Genomic DNA, 13,876 nt, shown 5'->3' with positions numbered 1-13,876 from the left:
GAATTATCGACAAGGACGGATCAGTCATTTCCTGATATACTGGCATTACATATTCTAAGTGTAATTTTGTGCTCCGCAAGCAAACGAGCTATGGTGGTCTAGCCGTGTAAGCCAAACACTGGGTGGGAGTGTGTAAGCCAACCAATAAATGGCATGACGGGGCGGAATTTAGATGAACAATAATAGCACAGCAGATCGATCATACCTGAATTCAACAAGTAACCATTTTCAAACATCCACATATATATGCCAATATATATACACCTGTAAATGAAGACACGTAGACGGTGGACACCATTCTCAATTTCTCCGCTCTCTCTCTCTCTCTCTCTCTCTCTCTCTCTCCATATATGCCTATATGCATGAATCATTCCACTCATTCAATCTCTTTCTATATCGGCGGTGCCTCTTTATATATATATATATTGTCTCTTGTCTCTACATGCGTCACTGCGTTTCTTCTCTCAGTCTCTCTCTCTCTCTCTCTCTCTCTTTCTCTCTCTATAATTCTCTCTGTGCTGCTCTCCGTGCCTTATCTCGTGAGCGTTAAAGTTATATAGGCGATTACACCGACTCTAGATGGCGCACGTTACCCAGCTTCCGGTTGACGGAGACGGAATGTGCATGATGTGCAAGGAACAGGTGATGGAAGGGGAGATGCTGACGTGCAAGACGTGCTTCTCGCCGTGGCACGCCCGATGCCTCGCTGTCCGGCCTGAAACCCTAGCCTCGACGCTCGATTGGGAGTGCCCGGATTGTTCAAGTGCAATGCATGTCGAAGGAGATGGTGGCGCTCCCGTGGCTCCGCTCGGGGCCTCCGGCGAACTTATCGCTGCGATACGTGCAATCGAGGCCGATACGACTCTCACGGAACGAGAGAAGGCCAGCAAGCGTCAGAGGCTTCTGAGCGGAACAGCTCATAATGAATCGTGCGATGACGAGGGAGAAATGTCGAAGAGAAAGGGGAAAAAGAAGGTTGAAGACGGGAGTGAAGTGCTTGAACTGGTTGGAAAAGCCTTGAACTGCTCGTTCTGTATTCAGTTGCCGGAGAGGCCAGTGACGGTATATGTCTGATTCATTCTCATTTCCGGCTTTTTTGTACTTACTGTGTATATATGTAAGTATTATTCTTGGTTTGGTCTTGATTCTTGATCACTCTTTGGTATTCTCTGCCTTCGGATATGCATTTGTGTCTGCTTAATTAGTTGAATTTCAACAATATGTGATGAGAATTTGTTGGGTTTGGACTAATTCCGGGGGGCTTGAAGATCTTTTCCCATTGATACTCCAGACAATTTTGTATATTGCAACTGTGGCTTACAGGCTGCTATTTTGTTTTGCTGAATTCTACTGATCGAACTTGTTGGATAGGGAAATTCAGTTCAAGTCGTAGAACCAGTTTATCTGTCAGTGTTTTCTGTTAATTGTCATCTTGCATCTCTCTCTCTCTCTCTCTCTCTCTATATATATATATATATGTCTTTATATTAAGAGAACTCTAGCTTTTGATAAAAAAGAAAAAAGCAAACTTGAGAAGCAACTTTCTTAGTGTTAATTTGGCCTTAAATTAATTCCTGCCACAGCTAGTATTTTTTTTTTGTTGTTCGATCGCCTTCCTCTATCAAAATTCGTTTCTTCTTGGGCACATAGTTAGTTAACTAGGCTTTTGTCAGGTCAACAATGTATTCTGATATCAATGCCTGTATCTCTTTATTTTTAATGGTCTTTTGTATGAGCTAGCTTCCTAGTTCATTTTCTATCTCAAGGTCGTTGCTTATCATAAAGTTATTTAAGTTGACAAAGTTACAACTTGTCTAATTTTTGATCTTTGTAATCTGATGCACTGAATTTCATTTCAGTACTACACATAGAATTACTTTATATTGGCTGGGTATTTCGTTTAGCTCTGAGCTGACCGTTTCTCTACATGTTCTTAGTTTTCACTTACAATGCATTTCTTAGAGCCTAACTTCATTGACATTTCAGCCAATGAATCTCTTGTTGCTTAATTCCATTAACCTCTCACTCTTAAGAGTTCCAAGAGACCTGGCCGCATTTGCTCTAGAGGTTTTCCATCTGCATTCTTGTGGTGCTACTAATATTAAGACTGCTCAGAGACCTCTCCCTTGGGCATTCTTATGTGCTTTTACTTGGTTTTGCATCTGTGTGACGCTACAGATGATTAATCTAAATTACTGGAGTTTATGTAGGACAAGTGTTCAAACTAAACCCCTCCTCTTCTCTCTGCACACTGCTCAAAGATATGAGAATTCAACAACTTTTTATTCAATTCAAACTATAGGAAAATAGGTCCTATAGATAGGCAATGAAAACAAAATACAGGGCTGATATTTAATAAAGAAATAAAGATCCAAAAATAAAACTCCACGTCCAAAACCCAAGGGTCCCTCTTTATTTTATCAGTTTAGAAGCTCAATAGCCTCACATACTCCACCAAATTAATTTGTTAGTTTTGCTTTGATCACTTCCAATACGCCCCCTCAAATCAAAATGTCCCATGCCGAGCATGTCTCTTAGTCTACTGAAAGATTCAATTGACAGTGACTTCGTAAAAATATCAACTGCTTGCTCCATGGTATGGCAGTACTTTAGCTCCACGGTCTTATGTTTTACATGGTCCCTGAGAAAGTGAAACCGTGTATCGATATGTTTGCTCCTTCCATGTTGCACAGGATTCTTTGCAAGCTTTATAGCTGATTTGTTATCCACATATATCATTGTAGACTCCTTTTGTGGATGATTCAATTCCTTCAAAACATTCCTCAGCCATATCGCTTCACAAACAGTGAATGAAACTGCTATATACTCTGCCTCGCATGAAGATAAAGCAACAATTCCTTGTTTCTTGGATGTCCAAGAAAATGCTGTAGACCAAAGATAGAAGACATAGCCAGTAGTGCTTTTCCTCTCATCTAGGTCACCTCCCCAATCACTATCTGAATATCCAACTAACTGTGCATCTTCACCATAGGTATAAAAAAGACCAAGCTTGAATGTGCTTTTAATATACCTTAGTATCCTCTTTGCAGCTAACCAATGTGACTTCTTAGGTGTCTCCATGTATCGACTCACAAGTCCAACTCCATAGACAATATCTGGCCTCGTGATTGTCAAGTACCTCAGGCTACCAACTAAGCTCTTGTATAGAGTTGAATCGACAACTTCTTCGTCTCTTTCTTTTGACAGCTTCGTGCCTGTTGACACTGGGGTATTTACAGGATTACAGTATTCCATTTTGAATTTTTCTAAGATCTCCTTCATATACTTCTTTTGAGATATAAAAATCCCATCATCTTGTTGCTTTACTTCAATACCCAAGAAGTAAGACATCAATCCAGTGTCTGTTATCTCAAACTCCTTGGACATGGTTTCCTTGAACTCAGTGATCATTTTAGCACTATTCCCTGTGCAGAGTAAATCATCAACATAAAGGCAAATGATTAGAGATTCACCTTGATAGTTTTTCTTCATGTAGACAGCATGCTCATATGGACATCTGGTGAATCCATTTTGATGAAGAAAACTATCAATGCGTGCTTCCAAGCCCTTAGTGCCTGTTTTAAGCCATACAAGGCTTTCTTCAGACGATACACTTTGCTCTCCTCACCTTCTACTAAGAAACCTTCTAGTTGTTGTACGTACATTTCCTCCTCTAGAATGCCATTGAGGAAAGCTGACTTGATCGACATCAAGTTGGTACATCTTCCAACTGTGGTGAACAGCAAGTGCAATCAACAATTTTACTGAGTCAAGTCGTGCAACTGGTGCAAAAACCTCATCATAGTCGATGCTATTTTTGTTTGTAGCCTTTAGCTACTAGTCTGTCCTTGTAATGATCAACATCACCATCTGTTGTGCGCTTGATTTTGTACACCCACTTGATACCAATCGCCTTTTGGTTTTGTGGGAGTGTTGTTAACTCCCAGCTATCATTCTTCTTTGTAGCACGAATCTCCTCTTCCATTGCCGACCTCTAACAATCTTCTTCCATGGCCTCTTGGAATGTGAGAGGCTCATGATCTGCATATAGGTAGAAAAGATTGGTTTCTCCATTTTCTGTTTGTGAGTAGATCTGTCTGAGGCTTTTCATTTTGAAGGGTGTGGAGGATGTATTACTGCTACATCCCGCTGAAGGCGGGGATCCTCTCTGGACTGTAGAAGGTGTAGCAGGTTGAGGAGATGGTGGTGCACTTGGCGATTCAAAACTTGGTGAGAGTTCTTCTGGTTCCTCCATACCGGGTTGTACTTTGGGTGTCTCTTCAACGCTCCAGCTCCACTCTTCTTCTTCATTGAACACAACATCTCTGCTAACCACTACTTTCATTGTTAGAGGGTTGTAGAGCTTATATGCCTTCGACTCCTCGTTGTATCCTATAAAAATACATTTCTCACCACGATCATCAAGCTTCTTCCTTTTGACTTTGGGAACTTGGGCATATGCGAGACACCCAAAAATCCGTAGATGTGCCACACTAGGCTTGTAGCCGCTCCATGCTTCTTGAGGTGTCATATTCTTGACACTTTTCGTTGGGCATCTGTTAAGCAGGTATGTAGAGTACACTACAGCTTCTGCCCAAAACTGCTTTGGTAATCCTTTCTCCTTCAACATTGCTCTTGTCATATTCAAAATAGTGTGATTCTTTCTTTCTGCAACCCCATTCTGCTGTGGTGTATAAGAAGTCGTGAACTGATGCTTTATCCCTTGCTCCCTGCAATATTCTTGAAATGCTTTTGAGGTGTATTCACCACCTCGGTCAGATTGAAGAGTTACAATTTTGTGGCCACTCTCTGTTTCAACTAGTGCTTTAAAATTCTTGAATGTAATTAAAGCAACAAATTTTTCTTTAAGAAAGTAAACCCAAATCTTTCTACTGAAATCATCAATAAAGGTAATAAAATATCTACTACCTCCAAGTGAAATGGGCTCAAATGGACCACAAATGTCTGTGTGCACCAGTTGTAGGGACGCCTTTGCTCTCCAAGATTTGCCACTAACAAAAGGAAGTATTGGTTGCTTTCCAAGTATACATCCCTCACATATGTGGTTTGGTAGCTTAATCATCGGTAAACCATTTACCATACAAGCTGCAGATAGTAGCTGTAACCCATTGAAATGTAGATGGCCAAAATGAAAATGCCACTTCCAAGTATCATTTTGCATGAGTCCTTGGAGGCACTTCTCAAACTGCGTGTTAAGGTGCAAGGGGAACATGCGATTGCTGGTCATTTGAACATGAGTCACAAGCCTTCTAGAAGCATCTCTCAAAATAAGAGAGTTGCTCTCCATATGTATTATATACCCCTTTTCAAGCAGTTGCCCAATGCTAAGGATGTTACTTTTCATGTTAGGCACATAATAAACATTAGAAATATATGTTTTCTTACCATCCTTCTTGTAGGTTTTGAATAACCTGATTTCTCGGCCAAACACAGATTAAGCGCGATACACAGTAAACCAAAACTTTAAATAGAAAAAGCATAAATGCAAGACATAGCGATATACGTGTTCGGATCAATAGATTCTACTCACGGCAGAGGCTCCGCCTCTAGTCAATCCACTAGATCTCAAGTTTACAAATGATTACAAGATCATGAACAAAAATAGAAACAGTATTGCAATACAACTGAAAAAAGAAACGAAAATAACAAGATCAAGATAGATCTGTTCTATACCGATCTCACGATCAAGGCAAAGATCTGTTCTATCAGTTTACAACCTCTCACGCCTCAGGCGTTTAAAACACATAGAGATTAAGCAATAACCGTTCTTACTGTCAGATCTTACCATGGAAGCAACCAAAGAATCGATTGAAACATAGATCAGAACGAAGGATTCACGAATAGTGTCTCGCTTCAAGAATCGCCGACTTAGGGTTTTCAGAGAGAGAGCACAAGACAAAATTCAAAAAGTTCTAGAGATTAGGGCATCGAGCTGCCCTTTTATAGCAACGCCAATCATGGGCTAAACAGGAATGGGCTCGGCCAGCAGCACACGAGGCAACACGGAAATAATATGGGCTCGGCCCATATAACACAACAGCCCAAATAACATGCAGCTAATATATATTAACAACATATATATATATATATAACAGCATATAATGAGACATTTATATTTAAATGAAACAAATATAAAAAATACATCTCAGCAACATGTAACAGCATGCCAGAAATCTGATAAAAAATATTTTGAATCACATAATATCAACACTTCTGATAGATCTTGATCTTCCCTTTGCCTTCAACAGGGAGTTTAGTAGAATCTCCCAAGCTCACATTTCCATGCGAGCTACTGTGAGTTCCATGAACAAATCTTTCTTTCCACACATGTGATTACTCGCACCCGAGTCAAGATACCAAGCTTCATGCTGTGCTCCTGACTCATCATGAGTGAGAAGAAGGATAGTATCATTACCATCATCATTTGTTGTTTCTGCAACATTGGCTTGTTCGTCGGCTTTGTGCCAACAATCTGAAGCACAGTGCCTGAATTTTCTGCAGTTGTAGCACTGGATATTTTTGGTGTTACCTCTTCCAGGAGTAAATTTTCCACATCCTCGTCCACGTCCTTGTCCTCGTCCACGTCCACGTCCATTAGAACTTTGACACTCATCTTGACCTTGCTAGTTTCGTTACTGTGTATATTGCCCCCTGCCTCTACCACGACCGTGGTTAGATCTGGGGTTACATTGATCATTTCGAGTCAATTTTGACTCTAGCGCTTGTTCCATAATAGTGGAATTAGCATTCTTCTGCATTCGTTGCTCATGTACTTGAAGAGTGTTGGATGTGTGTGTGTGTGGTTTTTATTTTTAATTTTATTTTCTTTCTTGCTTGGTCCCCAAGATGTTCTAGAACAACTTGGCCCCCAAGTTCTTCCAGAAATACTTGGTCTCCAAGCACTTCTTGATTGGCTTGGTTTCCAAGTTTGGTGGGTGCCTATATATATTGGTGTGAAGTTTTCCATTCTTCACAAGCTTTCACAAGCTCTCACAAGCTTTCACAAGCTCTCACAAGCTCTCACATTGTTATATCTTCTCAAGTTTTATCTCTCATATCGAGTTCTTTTCTTTGAGCTTTGGAAGAGTTTGGTATTCTCAAGTTTTTCATCACTGGGAGTGAGCCCGTCCTGAGTTCTGCTAGCTCCGGTTGTTCGTGGCTGCCGTTCACCGGAGAGGTCGTTTCATCCTGCTGAGACAGTCGCCGTAGTCTGCTTGCCGTCGGTGCAGGGCGCTAACTGTCTTCAGGACAGCGCAAAGCGTGACTCGACCTACTTTTGTTCCTGCCTCTTCCACGATCCAAAAATTTGTTCCTGATTCCTTGTCGTTCCAGCTAGGAGCGGTGCTGTTCAACCATCTTCTCTGATTTGCTGTTTCAGTCTGGTAACCTTTGTTGTTGTTCATTTAATTATAAGCTCTTGTTACCGTGAATATCAGCTGTTATAATAATGGTCAAGTATATAGTATATGTTTCTTGTATTATAGCCGGTTAGAACTACTTTCTTGTATCAAGCAAGTTATTTTTGTATTACGTACGCATCTATACTCTCTGTATCCCTAACAAAGAGAACCCATCAATTCCTCGATTGTCAGCGTCTTCAAGTCCTTAGACTCTTCGATCGTTACGACCATATGCTCGAATTTAGGTGAGAGTGATCGAAGTACCTTTTCAATTACACAGATGTCATCGATCGTTTCGCCATTTCTCTTCAAGCCATTCATAATCACTAGCAGCCGTGAGAAATAATCGGACACCTCTTCTCCTTCTTTCATGTGAAGGGCCTCAAACTCGCCTCGTAAATGTTGGAGACGGATCCATTTCACCCGATCGACTCCATGGAAGATGGTAGCGAGGATCTCCCATGCATGCTTACTGTTTGGTGCTTCAGCGATCTTCTCGAAGGTAGACTCGTCCAACCCTTGATAAAGTATGAACAAAGCCTTTTTATCCTTCTTTCTTTGCTTCTTAAGAGTCTTCTTCTCATCGGCAGAGTATGCAGCTTCTTCTTCCAGAGTGGGTTCCTTATACCCATCAGTAATAAGCTCCCATAAATCCTGAGACCCAAACAAAACTTTTATTTGGATAGACCAGCTCTCATAGTTGTCTTTTGATAACTTTGGCAATTGCTGTTGGAATAGCGTGTTTGCCATTTCTGAGGAAAAGAAAGAATAGAACGTGGATGGGACAGCTATGCTCTGATACCACGGTGTAGGACAAGTTTTCAAACTAAACCCCTGCTCTTTTCTCTACACATTGCTCAAAGATATGAGAATTCAACAACTTTTTATTCAATTCAAACTATAGGAAAATATGCCCTATAGATAAGCTATGAAAACAAAATACAGGGCTGATATTTAATAAAGAAATAAAGATCCAAAAATAAAACTCCTCGTCCAAAACCCAAGGGTCCCTCTTTATTCCATCAGTTTAGAAGCTCAATAGCCTCACATACTCCACCTGATTAATTTGTCAGTTTTGCTTTGATCACTTCCAACCGTTTAAAGTTGCAGTAAACTAGAATGCCTTTGTAATATTAAGTAGAAAGTCAACTTAAAGAAATTGCTAGTTGTTTGGATTTCTATATATGAAGTTGTTCCTCTGATATGTCAAATTGCATTCACATATAAGAATGCATCTCACCAGCTACGCCTTGTATGCGTTCCCAAATCTCCATAAAATAATTGCTTATTTTCCACTGTCTTTTGTATTTTTTTTGTTTTTGCTAACCCACAAAACTAGGATAAAGGGTTATAAAGAAGATTGAATTACAAAACTAAACTACTATTTGTTGATTTATAATAAGCCTCAACTTTCCACTGTCTTTGTATGAATTACAAATGACTGAATTTTCTTTTGTTAGTAAACTACTGAAGGAGGATAATGTGGATCTCTCTCTCTTTCTCTCTCTCTAGCAATAAAGGTAATAGTGTGCTACATCTTTAGTGCAAACTGTCCTTTGACTGCCTTGGTATCTTTATGTGAACTATAAATGACTGAATTTTCCTTTGTTGGTTACCTGAAATTGGAATAGTGTGCTACATATGTGCCCTGTATTTTTTCTTTTTTGGGTCCTTCAGGTTCATTTCTCCCAGCAAAAGAGTACCCTGTATTTTTTCGCTTATTGCCGTGTTTAGTTGACAAGATCTTTCTCATTTTCCAGACACCATGTGGTCACAATTTTTGCTTAAAATGCTTTAAAAAGTGGATCAGTCAAGGGAAGAATACTTGTGCGAAGTGCCGTGCCGTTATTCCCCATGAAATGGCAAATCAACCAAGGATCAACTCCGGGCTCGTTCTTGCCATCAGAATGGCCAAACTATCAAAAACCAATGTTTCCATGGATCCTGACAAAATTCAATATTTTATTCACAACCAAAACCGACCTGATAAGGCATATGCTACAGAGAAAGCGAAGAAAGCTGGGAAGGCCAATGCTGCAAGTGGCAGAATATTTGTAACTACCCCAGCTGATCATTTTGGACCAATCCTTGCTGAAAATGATCCAGAGAGGAGACAGGGCGTGTTGGTCGGAGAGTGGTGGTCCGACCGAATGGAATGTAGACAATGGGGCGTTCACCTCCCGCATGTGGCTGGGATATGTGGGCAGTCCAAATATGGGGCACAATCGGTAGTTCTATCCGGAGGCTACGAGGATGATGAAGATAATGGAGACTGGTTCCTGTATACTGGAAGGTTTGTTTATATTGCAAGTATAATTACTGTTTTTTTTTTTGCCGTTCTACCTTCTCCATCCATTTGTACATCTTTATCATGTTATTGTAAAATTATTTGTCTTAAACTTGACATTTTGCTTGCATTTTGTCATTTGGAATCCGCTTTAGTTTTAATTCATACATACCTGTTCTTAATATTTTTTTTTTTTTTGGTTATGGCAGTGGCGGAAGAGATCTTACTGGAAACAAACGTACAAACAAAAAACAATCATTTGATCAGAAATTTGCTAAATCAAATGAAGCATTACGGGTTAGCTGCGAAAAAGGTTACCCTGTCCGAGTTGTTAGGTAAATATTATAGTACAAGGATGCCTACTTTCTTCTTAATGATCGAATTTTTCGTCTCCCTCTTAATATGAAATTGGTCGTATTTATACCCTGAAGGTTTAAATTTGTTTAATTTCAATCTTGGTCATATATAGCCTTAAACATTAATTTGAAAAATTTCTCAGTAATAAATATCATGCCTCCATGTTAGGAATTAGCCATGTGTGTATCAAATTCTTGTAAGAGGATAATAATTACTTCACATAGTCGTGCATGGAGGTGACCTCAACACTGCCAAGCATGTGAAATGCTAATATCAATTACTTAAAGCAAGGCACATAATTGTAGCTATTGGGTTACTCATCCTTGTATTTCCTGTTTAAGCTTTACGTGAACCTGTTTAAAAATCTCACAGATTGAAGACATTTTTCGTTATTGTTTTGTTTTTTTTTTGAAAGAAACACCAAATCTATTCATTAATAGAAAGGAAACCCCTTAGAGCACAGTCAAACAAAACAATACAAATCTGCCACAACAACAGAGCCCTAAAATTCATAAAAAGAGAGAACATGAAGCCTTTTGGAGGGCCCTAACAACAACAGAGCCCTAAAATTCCCCGTACCTCAACAACAAAACACTACAGTTCCGATAGGCAGCAAAGAAGGAACAGCCAAAAGTGGTAGCAAAACACCATAGAGCCCAACACCAACCGAGCAAAGATTCCTGGTAAGTCATGCACCAGACAGTTCTCGATAAAGACCAACACCAATCCACCAAACCAACCAACACCAGCAAATAAGAATTTGATTTATCACTTAGGTGTTTATGTTTGACTTAGAACTTTTTAGCTTGCATTCTTCAATTTTAGGATATGGACTTCCTTTCTATTTTAGTTTTTCATGTAATGGCATAATTCATAAAAACTGATCATGTAATATACTGTTGGAAATTGTCAATTTGAATAAATCTATTAATTGTTAACTGAGAATAATTATGGGCTGAAGTTTTGCTACAAAACTGACTATGGATAATGAAAACTTATTATTCTTGTGGTAGCATTATGTGACCTTGTCTTGATGTTCAAGTTGATCATTCAAGATTGTAATTACTTGTCCAAGAAAAGAAAATACGTTCATAGCATAGATTAAAGTATATGGAAGGCACGGGGTGGCTAGGGCATCAAAGCTGAACTGATTTTCCTAGTGCATTTTCAATTTATTAACAATGGGAGGAGTCTCAGTTTCCCTAGCTCAATACGTCATATTAAACTGTATTACGGCGAGCGAAAGTAGGTCATCATGCTGAGAGAACCAATTTTTTTTTTTGGGTTATATATTTTGTTCTGATTTTGTATAATATGGAAATGCTACCAATCAAGATTAGATATCTGCTGCTCAAAAGTGGGTGGCAAGTGGTCACTTGCTAAAAGTACTCCATTTTCCTCATGTTAATTGCACTACTAGAAAGTTCATTGGTTACTCTATTTTTACTCTTATCCTTCATTATTTGCACTTGTGCACAGATCTTATAAAGACAAGCGTTCTTCCTATGCCCCAGAGAAAGGATACCGATATGATGGAATCTATAGGATAGAGAAATGCTGGCGAAAAGTTGGGAAACAGGTAATTTTTTCCACAGAAACACCTAGTAAAATTGTTTATTTTGTATTCCCTCTGAAGTTATTTGCTGATAATTTTTTTGCTCCACCAGGGCTTCTTGGTCTGCAGATACTTATTTGTAAGATGTGATAACTCTCCTGCGCCATGGACAAGGTTTTTGTTTACTTTTGCTTCCATTTTGCTTTTGTTATATATATGTACGTAGTTATTTCAAATTACATCTAACAATTCTAATTTTAGTGATGAGCATGGTGACAAGGTTAAAGCATTACCGGTCATTTCTGAACTAAACAACGCAATTGATATTATTGACAGAAATAACGGTCCATCATGGGATTATGACGTGAGTTGATATAAATTTTTATTTTGATTGATTGTTATTTTATTTCAAATCTGAATGATATGCACTGATCATCATACTTTATCTGTTATATTCTTGTTATGGATTTAAGCAATATTGCAACCATGAATAGTTGGAAACTAGTTACTTTTTTTTTATGTTACTATGGGATCTTAATTATTATATACTTTTTTTTTGTAATCTTTTATTTCTCTCACAAGCCTTAAAAATCTTTTATGATCTTGAAATTTAAATAGTTATTTGATATTTATCATTTTTTTATTATACGATTAATTGTTCTAAATTTGAATTCAGGTGGAAGAAGGTTACTGGACGTGGAAAAAACCACCACCAAAGAGCAATAAAAAGCTAATTTTAATAGATTCAGCACATGAAACGGAAGAAAGAACGATCATAAGAAAGGCTCAAACTACATCCCTAAAGGAGCGAGTTTTGAAAGGTGAAACAATTTATTACTTTTAGTAGAAATTTTCTCTCCACCTCTTTAATTATTATATTCTTAAGAAAATAAAATAGCACGTTGCGAAATGACCTATCCATGACTAATATATATAGCATAAGGATGTCAATTTTTTTTTGTGGAAGTTGGTAGATAGCTTACAAGAAAAAAAAAAATAATTGGTAGCATCACTTAATTGTGAAAAGAAACTTGGTTTAACTTTATATTTTATTTACAAAGAAAAAAACTCTTTATTTTCCTTTTTTGGTTAATATTATTATTTTTAATGTTCTGTATCCAGAACTTGGGTGCTTTTTCTGTGCAAATGTGATGAAGCAACCTCTTACAACACCTTGCGGACACAACTTCTGCAAATCCTGTTTGGAAGCTGCCTTTGCAGGGCAGACTTTTGTGAAAGAGAGAAAATGCCTGGGCGGACGTACCCTTCGCTCCCAAAAGAACGTCATGAAGTGCCCATGTTGTGCAACCGACATATCTGAATTCCTTGTGAATCCTCAGGTTTGGCATGCCATATCACTCCTTGATTCTGCAAATCATTATATTTCATCATTGTTTATGCTATTTTTGGGCCTGAAATTAAAGTTCATATTGGTTATGGCTGCTACATCCTTGGGATGATTTCTACAAATGAAGGTGAGCACTTAGAAAATTACTCTTCACTTGGCTTTTTGTTTTTCTTCACATATCATGTTCCTCTACAAACAGGTGAACAGGGAACTAATGGAGTTAATTGAAGGACTCCAACAAAAGGCACAAGAAGAGGGTGAGGATAATGTTAAGGAGTCTGGTGAAGGGGAATCTGATCTAATGCCAAGAAGTCCAGATTTTTCATCTGCCATGGAGGAAGAAGATGATGAGAACAAACTCAAGCGGAAGAGAAATGATGCCAGTGCTTCCACTGAACAACAAAAGCATAGTGATGCTGCTGGGAATGATAACGTAAAAGATGAAGCAGCTGAAGCAGTGGCCGTGCAGGAAGGACTTGCTTCGGCTTCAACTACCCTCTAAATATCTTTGGGTTCAATCTAGTTTCCTAATGACTGTTTAATTATTAATTCTAATATCCTAATAGGTTTACCGGCCCAATCAGCAACTCCACCTTAAATTTTGGTTTGATTGTTGTCGCCTGTTCTCTCTCTGTCATTAAGGAATTTTCTCTGCAAATTTCTCTTCTTTTTTTTTTTTCATATGTTTATTTTGCTCACTGTGCGTTTTATGTGCATGTAGGTGTAGAAGGAGGTGTTCAATGTTGCCATTGTCATCAACCCACATCGTTGGGTTCATTTTTGGCGATCTCTCTCTCTCTTCTATCACCATAATTCATAACTCAATAATTTTTGTAATGTTTTTCTCTAATTACTAAGGACAGAGAAAAAGAGATAACAACAACAAAACAAGCTTTTCGCTAGGAATA

At 38.6% G+C, this 13,876-nt stretch overlaps 1 protein-coding gene across 1 annotated transcript; it reads left to right on the top strand.

Annotated features, from left to right (window-relative positions):
• The first annotated feature begins 579 nt into the window (after positions 1-579).
• Positions 580-13,470, top strand: LOC127794199 (E3 ubiquitin-protein ligase ORTHRUS 2-like). Its single transcript, XM_052325137.1, has 9 exons — positions 580-1,062; positions 9,182-9,714; positions 9,918-10,043; positions 11,545-11,644; positions 11,733-11,794; positions 11,882-11,984; positions 12,297-12,441; positions 12,743-12,960; positions 13,168-13,470. The coding sequence occupies exons 1-9, from the start codon at positions 580-582 to the stop codon at positions 13,468-13,470; spliced, it is 2,073 nt and encodes a 690-aa protein (XP_052181097.1).
• The last annotated feature ends 406 nt before the right edge of the window (positions 13,471-13,876 follow it).

This window comes from Diospyros lotus, chromosome 2, assembly GCF_014633365.1.
Source record: "Diospyros lotus cultivar Yz01 chromosome 2, ASM1463336v1, whole genome shotgun sequence".
NCBI classification, from domain to species: domain Eukaryota; kingdom Viridiplantae; phylum Streptophyta; class Magnoliopsida; order Ericales; family Ebenaceae; genus Diospyros; species Diospyros lotus.
The sequence above is the reverse complement of the archived record's forward strand: the minus strand, read 5'-3'. Positions and strand labels throughout refer to the sequence as shown.

Coding starts and splice junctions, on each gene's coding strand:
- LOC127794199 (XM_052325137.1), top strand. CDS start 580: ATGGCGCACGTTACCCAGCTTCCGGTTGACGGAGACGGAATGTGCATG. Junction 11,645..11,732: donor GGCGAAAAGTTGGGAAACAG/GTAATTTTTTCC, acceptor TTGCTCCACCAG/GGCTTCTTGGTCTGCAGATA. Junction 11,795..11,881: donor TCTCCTGCGCCATGGACAAG/GTTTTTGTTTAC, acceptor TTCTAATTTTAG/TGATGAGCATGGTGACAAGG.